This window comes from Galendromus occidentalis, unplaced genomic scaffold (assembly GCF_000255335.2).
Source record: "Galendromus occidentalis unplaced genomic scaffold, Mocc_1.1 scf7180000077348, whole genome shotgun sequence".
Taxonomy (NCBI): domain Eukaryota; kingdom Metazoa; phylum Arthropoda; class Arachnida; order Mesostigmata; family Phytoseiidae; genus Galendromus; species Galendromus occidentalis.
In genome coordinates, this window is record NW_003805336.1 from 48,971 (window position 1) to 65,819 (window position 16,849).

Sequence of the window (16,849 nt, forward strand, 5' to 3'; positions counted from 1 at the left end):
AGAACACATCGAATGTGGGATTCTGAGTCCTGTCGATTGCTGGCTAGAAGACTTCAACTCATAGAAGGCAACGGCTAGACTTTTTCAGAAAATAAAATCTATTTATTCGAAAAGGTGTAAGACCCCTCAACGGATGGAACCCCCCGCGCATCCTTATCTTCCCCGCCATTCTTGTTCTTGGGGTGAGACTTCGCGAGCTTTCTCGAGAACACATGCAGGAGATACAATAACAGAATCTCGACCGACAGCAACGCGATTCCCTTATGGGCACGGAATTTCTGCCGTCATAATATGCTCGAAGCGACCTGATGAGGAGAATATGGTCAAAGCTTCTGGCCTCAACAGCCGTTTTTTCTTACAAGGTACTCGATTTCCGTCAGGTCTCACATTTCGGGGAACAGGGTCACGTGAGAGACGGCTGACGGCTACAAGAGTCAGCCGACGACCGCAGAAATAATTTTGCAGGCCGCCTCCTCCGGGGTGAGCAATGATGTCGTTATTACCAACAACTGTGGAAGTCGAAATGGGCTATGAGCGTTTATTGGCGAATGAATATGCGGGTGCTCATAACGAGAAAAAATAGCGAACGGAACCGCGGCTTAGCACCCACCTGTACGTCACTCTCAGCCAAGACTTCTTCAATCAATTTGATCTCTTCTAGAGTTATCCCGCCCAGAGGCACCAGAATCACAATGTCCGATTCTTTCACAGGGTTTGGCCGCGAACTCTTCACATTCATGAGGAATCCCAAGCCACCCTTCAACATGCCGATACCGTCCAAGCGATTCGAGTGCCCTTCGAGATCGCTGCTTTCGATTCCCATCTGCGAATAAATCGAGGATGACTCTGACTTGTCGAAGAAAATTCTAGTCCTGGAGCAGGGAGGCGACTATGGCCCGCAAGCGATCTAATGGGCTCACCTTCATGTCGTCGAAGAGCTCTAGCAATAAGGGCTTGTAGGTTGCGGGGGAAGCCAAGTCTCCTTTCCGCAAAACATTCCGGTAGTGTTTCAAATTGGTTCGTTGTTTCGAGATCCTCAAAGCTGCCTGCTCGACTCTCTGAATGGCATTCTGGAGCTCGGTCTCGGTCCCCTTGAGGGAAGGAACTGGGAAAAGAGAAGTACGGTGAGAGTCAGACCACGAATTCCCCTATCTGGAATCACTAGCAACGCAGCGGCACTCACCTAAAATTTTCGCGAGCCGCGACCAAGTTGTAGGATCGCCGATAGTTTCCTCGGTGAGTGCATTCAAGAGCTCCGTTCGTAATGAAGCTCGCGAGCGCTGATCTATGTAGAGCTCTTCTCCGCTCAGAGAGTGCAGATACAAAATGAATCCCACGAGATCGGTGAAAGATAATCTCCTGTAGCCAGGAGGAAAATGCTGGATGAGAATCGAGGCCAAGAAAGCTCAACTGGATTTCTCTGACCTTCGACGCATTATCGGACAACTCACGCTTTTTCCCGGACTTGCGTCAACTGCAAAATCGCGTCGCCTGCATCCAGGGCACCACAATGAAGATTACCGGTGGCGTTCTGCATGAAGATCTTCTCGATGGCGAGTTTTTCGCTACGATGTTCGAGTTTCGGCGATGAAAGCAATTCCGCAATTCCCACCAATTCAACCAGTTTATGGACGCTATCTCCCAGAGCTCCAGTGTTCCGGAAGACCTGTATTCCCCGAAAGAGGCGAAACTGAGATACCATGGTCGATTTTTGAATGACGGGATATTTTCATTGTTTTTCTTTTGCCGAATTGGGGAACCATCCGCGGATTCGCTTCGCTGGAAATCACCTTCAAGTTCTTCCTGACGAACTTCAGAGGATCTTCGTCATGTTCCAGATCGTCGGCGAGGTTACACCTGTCGGCCAGCCAGCAGAATTCATCTTTAAGATGCGAGGGGAGCTGCAACGGTAATCCTCTTATGGAACCGGTCAGGAATTCACAGCGGATACTTAGTGCTAGCGCTCTGACCTCGTCTCCCTGATGCTCATACCATTTTCCACCTCATCTTGTGGAGATCCTCTCTGCCTGCTTGACGCAAACAACTCAGGGTTCCTCTGGCCACAGTGAAGCCTGTGCGGACCCTTTCACTGCGAATTCATCAACGAAGAGAGAGTATAAGACGAAGTAAGTTAATCGCAGATCTTATTTCACAGCGGTTTTCGCCGAGCTGAACCTACCAGGTCGCGTGACAGACTGGTGACATGTCGATCGAGACGTCGATCGAGTCGAAACTCGGGAGAACGCCCCGAATGGTATCCAGGATTGATTCTTTTTGAAAGGATAGTGGGAGCACGACATCAAGTGACCGATCCACAAATATGACCGAAGCCTTCCGCCGGTAGAGAGAGGAAGTGAGTCGCCCGGCTGGATCCAGAGGTTTCGGATCTCGGAATTGTTCCGATTGCGCTCGAATGAGTGAATATCATAAATCATAATCAGACCTTTTTCGCGTCTGGCGGGAGAGTACTCCGTCTTTTGCTGGTGACCGGCAGCTGCTCCAGATCGTCGGCGACAGTGTAGGAGAATTTTCCCAAAGAGAATAACTGATCCTTCAAGGAGAATTGATCGAGCAGAGCGCTAAGGGTTGCCACGATTTGCTCCAGCATCAGGCGTTGATCGGGAGGAAGTTGGCCTGGGGAATCTTCAGCCACCAACGGAGGGAAAACCTCCGCGAAGGGTGTCAACACAGCGACCCGTGGTAATACACAAGATATTACCAACGGAATGTACACGACCTGGAGAAAATCGCCCATATTTATTGCAGATCTCATGCCTGATGATCTATCAATGAAAATACATAATCCGTATCGACATCAGGCACTCGTTTCATTCGGAACACGGAAGAAGGGACCATAACGAACCTTGCTGACGGTGTCCTCTTGGCTCCCCATCCACTCCCGAAGTTCCCGCTGTAAACTCTGGATTTCTTGCTGGGATGTCTTTTCGGGAGTGGCTCGGATCGGCATTGCGCTCACCACCGTGCATGACTCGAAGCACGAAGCTTGAAGCACGGAATTCAGAGTTGACTGTACATATGGAGATAGCAGATCCTCGGTGACTATGAACAAAGCCTTGAAATCAGAGGCCGCTCCCGACTTGGGAACACCAGAACTTAGAATGGCAGAACACGGGAGGGTCACCCACACAGAGACCAATTCTGATTATGGATCAATTCTCGATGAGAATATCTACAGAAAAGTGCAGAGAACCTCTCTTCGGGACAGAGATCACATGTACCTCGAAGGCGGAGAATTCTTTGACTTTGGTCGCTCCGGCTTTATGAACGCGGGACAGACCCCCATTCCATCGCAGGGTCGCGGCGGCATTGTCATCCAAAAACACCACGGCATCCCGAGCTTCCCTTAAAGCTGCTTCCCAGCTCCTCCAAACGAGTGCTTGTAAATCCACCTACAATCGACGCTGCGGTCTCATCACAATTGATTGAATAGGATCGGTTCTTCGTATGGACATTCTCCGGAAGCCTCGTCGCCGGGCGAAGTTGATTACGCTCGAAGGAACGTACCATTGTCGTCAGGAATTATATTAATACATGAGTCTTCTTTTGTGATGGTCGGGTCGACTTATCCAAGAACCATTGTGGGAGTTCTTCGAACGCTTCTCCTATTCGGTAAGTCGTGTCGTCATCAGCTGTTGGTTCATCCGAGCTCCGAGCCGATCATCGTATTGTCTCAGTAAGTATCTCTCTCCCTTTTCGTCTGTTCACATCCAAACATCAGCACCGTAATGCGACCTCGGTGCTTGCTTTTCACGCTGTCACGCCCTGCTCCTCGTGTGAATGCAGATATGCTCGAGAAACCATACATATCGTGTTGTTAGTCTATCGGGACTCTTCGCAAGGGGCATGTAATGGGGGGGAAGGGAGTAGAGGAGGGATCGAAGTCAGATCTGGTGATTGGTGACGACGACGATGACGGTGATGATCTTTGCTGGCAGATCGATCTCGATGTGGCGATCTTTCGCATGGGTCTCCGACCAACGGTTTCCGCTTTTATACTGGACCATGATTGCGTAGGTACAATGACGGCGGATCGGAGTCGTTCGCGATGAAGCTCGGCAGCCTGCTCTGGCTCCGAGCCGAATATTATCAATCGGGAAATCGTCCCCTCGACTTTTGTGCTGCGTAAAAACTTGAAGTTAAGAGCTGATAGCCTCCCCTCCCCTCATTCAATTAGGAGTTCCTGTATTCGGGGGAGGAAGATTAAGGTGGGAATGGAGACCTCATTTTAGCTGCTCTCTTGATGGCGAAATCGATTGACAGGACTTATGCTCCGAGGGTACCGACGCGACGGCTCAAGGAACCGTGATTTTGTTCAAGGGGTCGGGTGGCATTTCCAAAAATGAAACACTGCTGCGATGAGAATCCTTGGAACTTCCAGAAGCTCCCAACTTTCCCGGCTCAGTCAGCACCGAGAGCTCGCCGTCCCTCGTGGTAGCTTAAACCGACGATCTTGGCCGGAATGGGGCGTCCCCCATCCGAGAAGATCTATTCCCCGGGAAAGATTGGAATTTCCGATAGCCGGGAGGTCAGATCGCTGCGACATCACGCACGAGACGCCGTAGACGTTGACTCGTGTGAGAGACCGCTGACTCGAATACAACGAAAGCCGTGCTGCTGCAGAGCCCACGGTCGCAAAAAATGCGGGGATTCTCTCCACCGTGAACATTCTCTCCGGGCCTACATATGTCCGGGGCTAATTCACCGGACACGACGACCTTCAAAATTTGCGTAGTGATGAGTAGTGCCCCACTCCTTGGGAGCATATTGACGCAATCAGATCATCTTAATCGCTTTTCAAGTCCGAATGGTATGCGAAAGAAAAATTAAGATGTGTCCGGACCCCTGAGAAGCCCGAGTTTCGTGACGTTCCTCGGAATTCGGGGGGAGATTGTCACGGACGGAGGTATCCGTCGCGTCACCAGTTGCAGAAAACACACATTTCGCTCACTCAGTACACCAAACAATCAGCACACAACATTCACGGATAGATCGAGTCGGAAGCGGGTAACAAAGTTTCATATAGAATGTTTCGATATTGCGGATGATCCGCTATCTTTGTCCAGGACAAGCAGTCCTATTTATAATGTAAGCATTAATATCAATGAAATCACCGAAGTGCGCGCGCGCGTAGTTACGTCCCTCGGCGCAACTTCTCAGTAGCGGAGAAGTTGGAAGTTGACCGATGGTCAACAACAACAACGGTAGTCACGACGACTTGGTCAGTCCCCCCCATGTTTTCGTCGGTGAATGATTAGCTTCGGGAATCAGAGGATGTTGTAGCGGGAAAATATCTCTTTATTCAACAGTCTCTAGCGACTACGTCCCCGCACCTGGGGTTCCTTTAGAAATGGAGCATAAATCAACCAATCGATCGATCGAAATACTTATACATATATCAGTCTCGTCGAGGCCCACAATGCCCCACTTCGACTCTCCGTGGCTTTCATTGTATGGTCGCAGAGGGAGGCGCGAGTGAGGGCCTGAAGACGCAGCCAACGACTAGAATGGAAACGTGGACGCGGGACGAGGGAAATTTCCTCTCCTCGGAGCGACGCGAAGAGCCGACTCGCGAAGGTTTACTCGGGACTGGGGGGATGCTTGAATCTCCTCAGAAACCATCCGTACTCACGGAATCTGCCGCGGACGTGCTTCATTGCTCGATATTGAAGATTCCTTGGCAACTGCTGCCATTGTGCCAAAGTCAGTTTCCTGAACACCAAACACTGAAGACTGGCGCAATCCGCGTCAAAGCTGCTTCCATTCGGACCGGACACTTCCAGGCTGCAGCATACGGAGCGCTTAAGCTGCTCGCACTCCTCTTCGCTCCACTCCAAGCCCCGCAAGAACCTGCAGAGAGCCGTCGGCTCCGCGCCGAATATCGTTCCGGGTTCCTGAAGCCACCAAGGCGCTTGTCGTAGTCCGAGTTTCGCCACCAGTATCCGGCAGAGACTGGGGTGGTCGTCCCTCGAGGTCATGAGCGAGCCGCCCGCGGCAACGAACTTGAGAAGTAGCCGTCGAGCCCCTCGGTAAGGGAGCACAACGCGTTCTCCCCCTGGGTTGTCGGCGACGCTGCTGAGCACTAGAGAGAGGGCGGCAGTTGGGACCCCTTCAAGAGCCGGCGGGCAATGTTTCTCCATCTGGTCCAAGAAGAACATCATCGTGCGCGAACTATTCACCCTACACAGCATAAGGAGCTCCTGCCAAGTCGATTCCTTCGAAATCACGTGCGCCGCCAGAGCATCGAACGCGTGACATCGGATCGCGAACGAGAGTTCCGACGACCAGGGTTTGAACTCGTCCACCATGAGACGGCTGAGAAGGGTGCACAAATCCGCGAGTGTTCTCATGTTGTGGAAGATCCAACATGGTCCTCCGATGCGGTAGATCATTTCGAGATACCGGAATTCTTCGATCTTCGAGATAGCTTCGATGATCGAGCAGCACTGCACAGTGAAGTCCACGTAGTCGCCGCTACGAATTTGAGCTTCCAATTCCTCGATGTCCTCAACGCTCTTGAAAATCGGTACCGGGTAGAAGTCCTCGATTGAGGGATCTTCGTCGGTTTCCAGAAGGGATTTCCTGAAGAACTCGAGCCTGCCGTTCGGGAAGGTTCTTTGGAGCACCGTCGTCCTCACCTGACTCGCCTGGAGATACAGCTTCGGTGGGAGTTTCCGTGTGTGCGGAGTTCGGCAGGCTGCGTGGCTGACCATCGTGTATTTCGAAGATCCGAATGATCTGATTCCAGACGATCGAAGTTGATTTTCGAGCCGTCCTATTTAAGGCGCGCCATCAAAAATTGACCTCCTCTCCTGCAAATGCCCGACACGCGATGCAAAGAGAGAGAGGCATACACTTCGACGACCTAATTTTTCATCGCAAGAATATGGATCACCGAGAGCGGCGCGAGGTCGAACAAGATGCCTATTTCATTCTCACGAACTCCTACGTACTTCGCAGACTGCCCCGTTCTTCGCCGCTCCGGAAATTCGGAGCTCGTGAGCTCCACTGACGGTCCCCCGGAATAGAGTTTCTCGGAAACCCATGCTGGCACAATCCGCTCGCCGCCACGCTCGGAATTCTATCCTCCGAATTGCACCGCGGAGAAATCCCCTACTCGAGGGCGGACGTCCATCCGCTCCCCCAACCGTTCATACGCTCGCGGACTCCGGACGGTCACCAGGATGGGTGTTTCGACGCTTTACTTCGTCGGTATCCGTAACTCCGGGCTCTGAGACCTCAACATCACAGAACGGTAGCTTCCTCAGTAATTGCGCTTTCCGGCAGGCAAAGATCTTCGCCTCGAAAATTGATCGCTGTCTTCACCGGCGCTCTACGTAGAACGGGGGTGGCCAACCGGTGAATCCGAGACCGGTTGTGGTCCGCAGCCAGAGTTTCGATACTCTGCGGCGCACCCCGCCTTTTCGTAGGACGAGCGAGACGTCGCTCTTGTTCGAACGCGCACCGTGAGTATCGACTCATCGATGGTCCCCACGTGATATCCGAGTCCGAGTGTCCTGTCAGGATCGAGGTAGCGGACAGTGGATGAAAAATCTCCGGTAGACCCCTGGTCTTCGCTGCGCGGTACGAGAGGAAGCCCGGAAGACAATGATTTTCCCATAGAATGGGGGAGGAAACGATCAATCAGTGCCCATCCGGTTTCGTGTCGACACGATCCAGGATTCTGCGATGTCCAGGGACGATACGTCTTTAGGGCGGCGAATATGGTGAGTACGAGCTCGAATATCCAGCAGATTCTAGGTGGGTAGACGGGAGATGGAGACAGAACAAATCGTCCTCCCGAGGGAGCGGGCTTCGTGAGGATTGTGGAACACTGCGCGATGGAAGCCTGTATCGGCATTCCTGTTCTCGAAGCTCCATCACCTTTATTCGGTTTTGCCTGATCATCGTATTCCTCTAATGTGAGGGCTCCCCGGATGTCAAGTTCGGAATTCAGTCGAACCCGCTTATAAGAAAACCGCCTAAAATAGAAAACCGCATCTAAAAGACCGATTTCGATTCCCCGATTTTTTCTCCATAGGGCTTCATGTTAAAACCTCGCTTATGATAATTTCGGATATAAGAGAAAACCGAATAAAAGAGACCACTCCGAAAACCCGGCTCCATAGAGTCCCATGTCGGAGACCTCTCTTTTTCCATTTCATTTCCGTCTTTCACCGCACCGTCATTCAGAGACAAAGAGATAATTGGAAAGCAGCAACGTTTATATAGAACGCGAGTCCCGTGCCATGTGAACAGAAAACCCTGCGAAATGGCGTCTGACTGGAATTGACACACCAAGATGATTCCAATGTGGGTCTCATGAGTTGGGATGGGAATTTTTCGCGGAAAATTTCCGCCTTTGCGGAAATTCGCGGCCTCCATTGAAACTCTATGGGGAGAAGCCGGAAATGTCCGCGAGTATTCGAGGAAAAATGGCGGTCCGCGAAAAATTTACATCTCTACTCATGAGTGCTCAGAAAAACGCGAGGACCGCGGATAATGAAACGTCGGAGGATCGAATCGCAAGTCCCCACGACAGATGTTACGAGAGCCCGGAACCTCAAGACGCCGAGGAAAGGTACTCCGAGATCGCAGAACGAAAATGCACCGGTGGTCGGCTAACCTCCCGCAAGAACCGGCGCGGTGCCCTTTCTCTGAATGGAGGGGCAATCCGGGATCGCAATCTTCATATTTCTCTCGAGGGTTCCGGGAGCCACGGTGTCGATAGCGCTTCGGGACTCAGTGATGTCGCTGTCCGGATCCGAAGAAGCGAATACTTTGATGTCATCAGCGTGAAGCTCATAGCAACCGATGTGGAGTCCGTTGAGACCGACAGACAGGTCGTACATGAACACAGAGGAGAATAAAGCTCCGGCTCTGAGCCTTGAACAGCTCCGGATGAGCTTTGACCTGTTTCTGATCGAGCAGAGCCAGCATCAATCAAAGAATGGGAGCTGCTGTACAATCTGTGATTCAAGAGACTCCGAGCAAGAGATTCATCTCGACATCGTCTTCGAGCCAGGAGCCGGAAATTCCGCACCCCGGTACACCATATCTCAGGAAGCTAGGAAGGTAGGCTAACGCTTTTCCATTCACATGAGACTTTATAGATTCAGCTGCACTTGATTGAATCGAATAGCTGACCCATGAAGAAAGCTCGCTCGAGCTGCTGGAACAGCCCCTCAGGCCTCCTGGAAGCGTTGGTTTCATACTACCTCTCTCGCCTTCTGGAACCGATTCCCAAGTTTTCGGGGCCGCAGTCATCACGTGCCCCCCCCCCCAAAAAAAAATCCTGAATACGCGCCTGACTACGAGCGTCGGCTTCGGAGTCTGAGCTCTCGACGGCTCCGACGGCGACAATAGAGCTGGGAGAAGGGAATGGCTTGGAGGAATGTGTGGGAGAATCTTTCAGCGTGAAAGCCTCGCGCCGGCTCATCTCTCGATTTCTCCACAGCAAACTGAGGGAAGTTTAAGCGAAGGAACGGGATTCGAATCAGTCAGGCGGTCCTATCGCATGAGATAGACCGAAATGCTGCCCCTATCTAACACCACTCAAAATCAGATGGGCGGAGCACAGCTGCGGGGGCAGCTCTCTCATCGTCAGTGGCAGGTACGGAGGCAGCTCTCTCATCGTCAGTCGCAGGTCGAAGACACTGGACACAGCGGATCCTCACGTTCGAGGGATGCGGCCATCACCATATCGATGTTAAGGAAGCAGTTTGATTCCGCGGTGAGAAGGGGCGACGACGGCAACGAGAGCATCATGTCACAGATTTTCACCGGGACTGAAATTCCTTGCTTCAAAGGAGCAGCTTGAGACGAAGCACTCCTCTACAAGCGAAAGAAAACCACTAAGCTATCGCTTTTGACTAATAGGAGGCTTCTCTTGAGCATCCGAATTCGTATCCTCCCCGAGAGATTCCTGTGCCGTCTCTCCATGTTCTGACAAGCATTTTTGATAGACAGTTTCCAGAGATTGTCGGTGCGGACGTCATCGCTTCTTACGCTTCATCGTCAAGTGCTCGTGATTGCAACCCCCTGTATGCGATGAGCAGTAAGACATTTTCGGGTATATGCTTCCGCATCCCGCCCCGGATGGGATCGCGGGACTGCCGCCTGATTCGCGGCGGAGAGCCCGTCGACCACGACCCTGGAGGAGCGCATCGGCGCGCCATTATTCGAAAGCCGGATCGGGTCTCCAGATGATGCTCTGATACGATGGGAGGATTCTCTCGGAACCCAAGCAGCGGCAGCGATCGTGCACGAGCGGGTCCGCAGTCCGAAGTCGAATGAGAAAGCTCGAGCGCCGAACTAAGTTCGACACGCATGATGAGAGGTGGGAAGTCGTCCCATCCATGTGTGCAGAGCCTCTGTCGCGATGTCACATAGGGCAATCTTGCCTCGCAGACGGATCCGATACTCTATGCAGGCCGGTTTCGTATCTCTCAGACGATTTGAAAGTATCGAAAGTCATATCAAACTCCGACATCGAAGCGAAAAGAGTTTCGAAGACGGAACCCTTCGAAAACATTCGGGGCCTTCGGCGCATAGGGGAGCAATGAGCGGAGAAACAGCGCGGGCTCGTTTCAAATATCGTCGGCCAGAAGATCGCTCCCGACCGCCCGCTGCATTATGGCTTGGTATAAACAAGGAAGAAGAAGACGAAGCCATACTTTTGAGAGCGTAGATCTGTGTGAAGAATCCTGTGGCAGAACTTCTGCTGGTGGATAAATTGTGCATAAATTTCTCAATTCTAAACGTCCCCTCAGCTTCGAGCACGGGATCCAAAATCGCCGAGAACTCCGCCGATCGTATGAGATGCTCGAAGAGAGCTCATTCACAACCCGCTAACAATGGCTGATAGAAGAAAACTACAAGGTAAGCCTAAAATCCGAAGTTTTTTCCCACAATTCTGATCGGAACGAGCTTGAAACGCTCAGAGTCCGCGAGGACAGCCGAGTTCGATACGTCTCCCGGCGTACAGTTTCGGAACAGCACGGAATCGCTGGGGGGAAATCAATCCAACGAACTTCAGGAGGCGAGAAGTGCTCAACGATACCAACGCTGGGCTTCATATAGCTTCGAGGCCGGCTTCGCTGTGAATCCGCGTTTGGACGACTTTCCCCCGCAAGCGATCGGACAATCAAACGCGTTTCGTGCCCTGAGGCGTTGATGTTTGCTCGATGAACAATATATGAATGTCACTCGTATAGAGATTGAGCTCGTATACTGTCTCTGGTGCCCCATTGTCGCGAATGGCGCCAGCTGATAGCTTCGCTCACAACTGTTCTCCGATGGGCTTCTGAAGTTACCGTAGTCGGAATCTCGAAACATCACAAACCACGCGAAACTCAGTCCCTCCCGTTGCTGTGCGTATCTCCCGAGTGGATCAGGCTCCATGGAGCGAGCGCCAAAACTGCGAGATCGCGGTGGCTTTCTGCGCAGCTATCCGCAAACCCGATATGGATGCGTATTTTTGTCTTTTTTTCTTTCCGTCTGCCCGGCGGCCGGGTCAGTTCACTGAGCTGACCGCTGAGATCCGAGGACGCTTCAGCGGTCAACGTGATCAGCTTTCGGAGAGCGATTATTTTTCCAGTTTGTTAATGCCTGAGACGACTAGTGCTGCTTTTCGGACCGAGTCCGTGGTCGCTTCACTGAAGTGCTGCTCCGATCGATTCAGCCCGGACGCTTTGAAATTTTCTCATCTGTATTTTCTTCGCTGATTACACTATTTCGTGCAGAAGCTCCGGCAGAAGACTGTGTTTAGATAAGGGATAGTCGTGAGCGTCGCGGAAGAATCCGAGATTTTGAGGCCGGAGCCACTGTGGATATATGGAGCGGATAGATTCCCAATGTGGAGACTGTTGTTCGCGCTTGCGTACGTCGGAGGAATCTCTCGTCCTATTTCGAATGATCCACATCGGAATATGTGAAGGTTCCCTGCGAACTCCCGTGACAGTTCGCAGACGGCGAGTCCGCCCGCCCTCGGCCTGCCCGCCGGCAAGCTGTCCATGAAACATTGAGATGCGGTCTGATTTAGAGGCGGGTAGAGTAGCGTCAGGAATTTAGACCAACTGGATCATATGACTTTACAACCAACTACGCAGCTCCATGCATGGTCGGAAAAAAAGACCGCGACGAATTTCCTTCTTAAAATCACCGTGGTCCGATATCAGCCCTGCGGTGGCGGCTGCCGGCGAGTCGAGATCTGGAAATGATCTCCGGAGCTTCCCGCACCGTGTGGGAAACCGCAGGGTTCCAGGAAATATTCTAAAGGCCGTATCTGTCGCCATGCCGGATATAAAGAGAGTTTGTGAAACGATGGGATCCGTCCCAAGCTCTTTCGAGAAGCTCAGGATGTTCTCCAAGCCTGAAGCGCCGACCGCGGATCTCTCCTTATTGACTTTTCGAGAGCTTAGCCGATTCCGGGAGCACGTGTGATTATGGCACGCGAAAGTCTTGATGAATGATTGTCAAGGTGTCCAGTGAACGTGTACAGGAAGGAGAGACGAACATTGTGTCCGGGTAGCCGAGGAGCTTGCTTGATTCAGAGCCGAACCCGGCCCCCGACTCCCCTTGAACGCGAGCTTGACCGAGTCTTTGTCGATCCCTCAAGTAAAAGGTTCATTGTCGGGAGTTATCTCTGCGATGAGAAATGTTTCGGAGAATTCCTACTGCTGTTCCACATTCCGAAAGTCGGAGTTTCGATCCCCGTCCCGAGAGCACGAAGCGCCAGTCTAAGGGAAAAAGGCGTTGCATGGGATCCACTGGCAAAATATCATCTGTGTCTACGTTTTTCCATTAATGTTTCCTGTGTCTTTCCCAGGTGAAATAGACCGTTGTTTAAAAAAGGTAACAGAAGGTGTTGAAACGTTCGATGACATCTGGAAGAAGGTTCATGGGGCGAGCAACACGAATCAGAAGGAGAAGTATGAGGCAGATCTCAAAAAAGAAATCAAGAAGTTGCAACGGTTGCGAGACCAAATCAAGACATGGCTGTCCTCGTCCGAAATCAAGGACAAGCGGCAGCTACAGGACACGCGGAAGTTGATAGAGACGCAAATGGAGCGATTTAAAGTGAGCGTCTTTGATTTTCATATGTTTGTGAAAAGCTCAAAATGCTCCTCCTTTCCCTCCTCGCATTCTGCCAGAGAGATGATACATGTGAATGTACCTACACTCGGTCTAATTCTACATTCATTATTGCAGGTCGTGGAGCGAGAAACAAAAACAAAAGCGTACTCGAAAGAAGGTCTCAGCGGTGGTGTTCAAAAAATCGATCCTGCCCAAAAAGAAAAAGATGAAATGAATCAATGGCTAGCCAACTGCATCGACTCTCTGAACATACAGGTCGATCAGTTCGAATGCGAGATGGAGAGCATGTCGGTGACAACGAAAAAAGGCAAAAACGTCTCAGCCAAAGACGCCAGTCGAGTCGAAGAATTGAAAGCTCACGTCGAGAAGCACCGCTTCCACATCAATAAATTGGAAACACTAATGAGAATGTTGGACAATGGGACAATCGAAGTTGACAAGATCCGGAGTGTGCAGGAAGATGTGAACTTCTACCTAGAATCGTGCTTGGAGCCCGACTTCGAGGAAAACGAGTATCTCTACGACGACCTCGACTTGGACGAGAGTTGCGCTCCGCTCGGCGTTGGTGAGACCAAGTCGACATCCCAAAGCAACGCAACGTCAGAGCACGGTTCTGATTCTCCGCACAACGAACTTTCGACACCCCATACGCCTCAGAGTGTCAGTCACACTCCTCATCCGGGACAAGCGACGACCGTCCAGACACCGAACGCGTCTCAGACAGCGACCAGTCTGACGAACGCCACGTCTCAGTTGAATAACCACCATTCCAATGCGAAGAACGACGTAAGTTCCCGTTGTTGATCGCGTCTCCACTTGCTCACGATATCCAGAGAGGGTGTTTCCTGACGAATTTTCTTTCTCTCTCTCCTCAGACTCCCAGTCAAGCAGGAACACCCAACAACTTGACGACGAGCTCTCCAACATCCACCCCCGTCCTTGAGATCAAGCAATCGGTCAACATCCAGGCACCGTCAACGCCCGTCGTTAAACCCGTCGCCGTTCGACCTGTCGGGTCGACGAAAAGTCCGCAGGCGTCGGGCGCGTCATCACCAGCGCCCGGTCTTCATAATGAAGCATCGAAGATTGCGTACAGTTCGGTTGTAGCGACGCCCGCCCCGGTGACACCACAACAGCAGCAGCAGCAGCAACCTATTGCCCTGCAACAACAAGCTCAAGTGGCGTTGCAGCAACAAATGCAGAAACAGCAGCAGCTGCAACAGCAGCAACAACAGCAGCAGCAGCAGCAACAATCGACACCACAATCTTTGCTGCAGCAACAAGCGGCGCAGACCCAGCAGCAGCAGCCTCCCCAACCGCAGCAGCAGCAACCTCAGCAAATTCTGCAGCCGCCTGTGCAGTTGAACGGAGTTGTATCCCCGAGTCCGAATCAAACCCAGTCACAGCAGATGCAAGTTGTCAATGGACCTCCCCAACATACGAGTAGTCCGACAAAGCAACCGCAAAGTGAGTAGAACTTGCAGTCCCCACACGAAATCAACTTCCGATTGAAGCGGGAAAATATTCTTCGGACGAAACGAGTCCCCGAGGGGTTCTGTTCCTCAGATTCTTATCGGAGTCGTAAATCCTCCTTTGGAGCCTCCGGGAACGTATTCGAAAGGCTCAATGGTCGTAATCGATTGAGAATCGAGCCAGTCTGGTAGTCTCGCCGCGTCATCCGATCACTATTAGCGTTCTGTCTCGTGAGCGAAACCGGATATGGAAACTGGACTCATCGTTTTTTTTTTCAGCTGACGGTCACGTATTAAGCAACAATGTGGATGGATCTCCAGTTATGATGATAATGAATTCGCTTAATCAAGCCGACTTGGTTCCTCAAACAACAGCACCGATTACGAACGGAGTTTGTGAAGTAGAGACGCCGCAGAAGCATGTCACGGCGCCGCAGCTGCAACAGCAACAGCAGCAGCAGCAACAACAACGGGAGCAGCAGCAGCAACAGCTGCACCAGCAGCAGCAGCAACAAGTACAACAACAACGGCAGTTGCAGCAGCAGCAGCTACAACAGTTACAACAGCAAGGTTCACAAGGAACGTCGCAAAGCCAGCAGATGCCCGTTAGCGATGATCAAATGATGCCGCAGGATGCTCACATCCCGGCCGTGTTAGGCGTCGCTCCCCTCGGCAAATCGACGATGCCCAAAGAGTGTTATTACCAACTTCATCATCTGAATTGGGCCTCGCAACACATGCCGCACCCGTCAGACAGCGATCGTCTCCGAAACTACCTCATGCGGCAGCCTTGCTCAACACCGCCCTACTATCCGCTCACGCCACCTTTAGACCCGGCAGAGATGTTCCAGAGGCTCGCAACTGAAACCCTTTTCTTCATCTTCTACTACATGGAAGGCACAAAGGTGGGTTGGAGGATCGGAGAGAAAGCAAGGAGGAGAAAATCGACGAAATTATCGAATCGAGCAAGAGCCCTTCCTTGTTTGCTGCGGATACCCCACAACTCTCGGGCCCAGACCCCGGCTTCTTTTCTCCCGGGTGGAAGACCCACGGAAGGGAAAATAGCCCACAGATACATCGGCGTTCTTCTCTGGGTGGAGAATCTAACGCACTGTTCTCCTGAATTTTCAGGCCCAGTATTTGGCTGCGAAAGCCCTGAAAAAGCAATCATGGAGATTCCATACAAAATTCATGATGTGGTTTCAGCGGCACGAGGAGCCGAAAACAATTACCGAGGACTTCGAACAGGTGAATACATAAACATGCGTTGTCCGCTTGAGCTGGTTCTAATGGGGTTGATAAGAACCTCGCGGGATTATTTCGATTGTAATCTGAGAACGCATCCTTTCTCAGGGGACTTACATCTACTTCGATTATGAGCGATGGAGTCAACGGCGAAAAGAGGGGTTCACCTTTGAGTACCGATTTCTCGAGGATCGGGATCTCAATTAGAAGAAGCTCAGTGCACTCAGACTGTGCTATGTCTTCATTTCTCTCTCTCACATCGTGAGATCTCTGCGAAGTTCTCCTCTAGAGGAAGGACTTCCAAATTTTCTTTGCTTATAAACGACTGAAGTGGTGAAGAACGGAATCAACCTCAACAAAAATTGAATCCTTGAGTCGACTCAAGATCATCTCCCAATCTCTCACCGAACTCGAGTCAATCCCCTCTGGAACCCTGAATGACAGCCTGGTCCCTGCCGCGGAACAACATCTACTACGAAGACGACGACGTAAACAACAAGAACAACAATCTCAAATACAAACGACGACGACGATGACGACATCAACTACAACAGCGACATTCATCAAAATTAATTTACGAAACAAGAATCGAGCAACTCCTCATTCATGTTCAACATCGAGGGAACCAAGTTGCGATAAGCCTGCTGCAAAGATGGATCGTAGAAGGAAACCATTGTAACTGCCTGCTGAAGTCAAGGGAGACGGAGTTGTAGGCGGTGTTCGCATTGTTATACCTACTGACATTGTTTGCAAGCTGGGGGTGAGCTGTGATTTATGGAATTTTTCTCGGGAGGAATATTAATGGAACGGGGCGGGGGGATATACAGTTTGGCACGGGGAGCTTCTCACTGAGGGACACGGAAACAGGCTGGGAAGGTCTACGCTGTAGAAAACGGCCTGGGGAATCACTGGGGGAACAGGTGAGCGTGGAAAACAGTGAAAATAGTATGAGGACGGAATCGGTGGGTGCCGCTAAAAGGTTCTCTAAAACACAAAGGCAGTGCGGTGCGGGTGGG

The 16,849-nt window shown here is 51.5% G+C and overlaps 2 protein-coding genes across 2 annotated transcripts; one reads left to right on the forward strand and one right to left on the reverse strand.

The window, feature by feature from the left end:
* Positions 1-168: 168 nt before the first annotated feature.
* LOC100903602 (sec1 family domain-containing protein 2) lies at positions 169-3,679 on the reverse strand. Its single transcript, XM_029111133.1, is given in 12 exon segments — positions 169-509; positions 611-823; positions 921-1,105; positions 1,184-1,359; positions 1,452-1,666; positions 1,791-1,915; positions 1,971-2,089; positions 2,180-2,331; positions 2,444-2,737; positions 2,864-3,097; positions 3,240-3,410; positions 3,526-3,679. Coding segments are annotated over 12 exon segments (1,962 nt in total). The 5' UTR covers positions 3,529-3,679; the 3' UTR covers positions 169-434.
* A 7,195-nt stretch (positions 3,680-10,874) lies between these two features.
* Positions 10,875-16,218, forward strand: Not3 (CCR4-associated factor Not3). The gene is made up of 8 exons (XM_018639082.1): positions 10,875-10,899; positions 12,848-13,098; positions 13,231-13,902; positions 13,992-14,294; positions 14,394-14,583; positions 14,868-15,493; positions 15,720-15,836; positions 15,942-16,218. Exons 1-8 carry the CDS (start codon positions 10,875-10,877, stop codon positions 16,038-16,040), a joined length of 2,283 nt encoding a protein of 760 aa, XP_018494598.1. The 3' UTR covers positions 16,041-16,218.
* Positions 16,219-16,849: the final 631 nt, after the last annotated feature.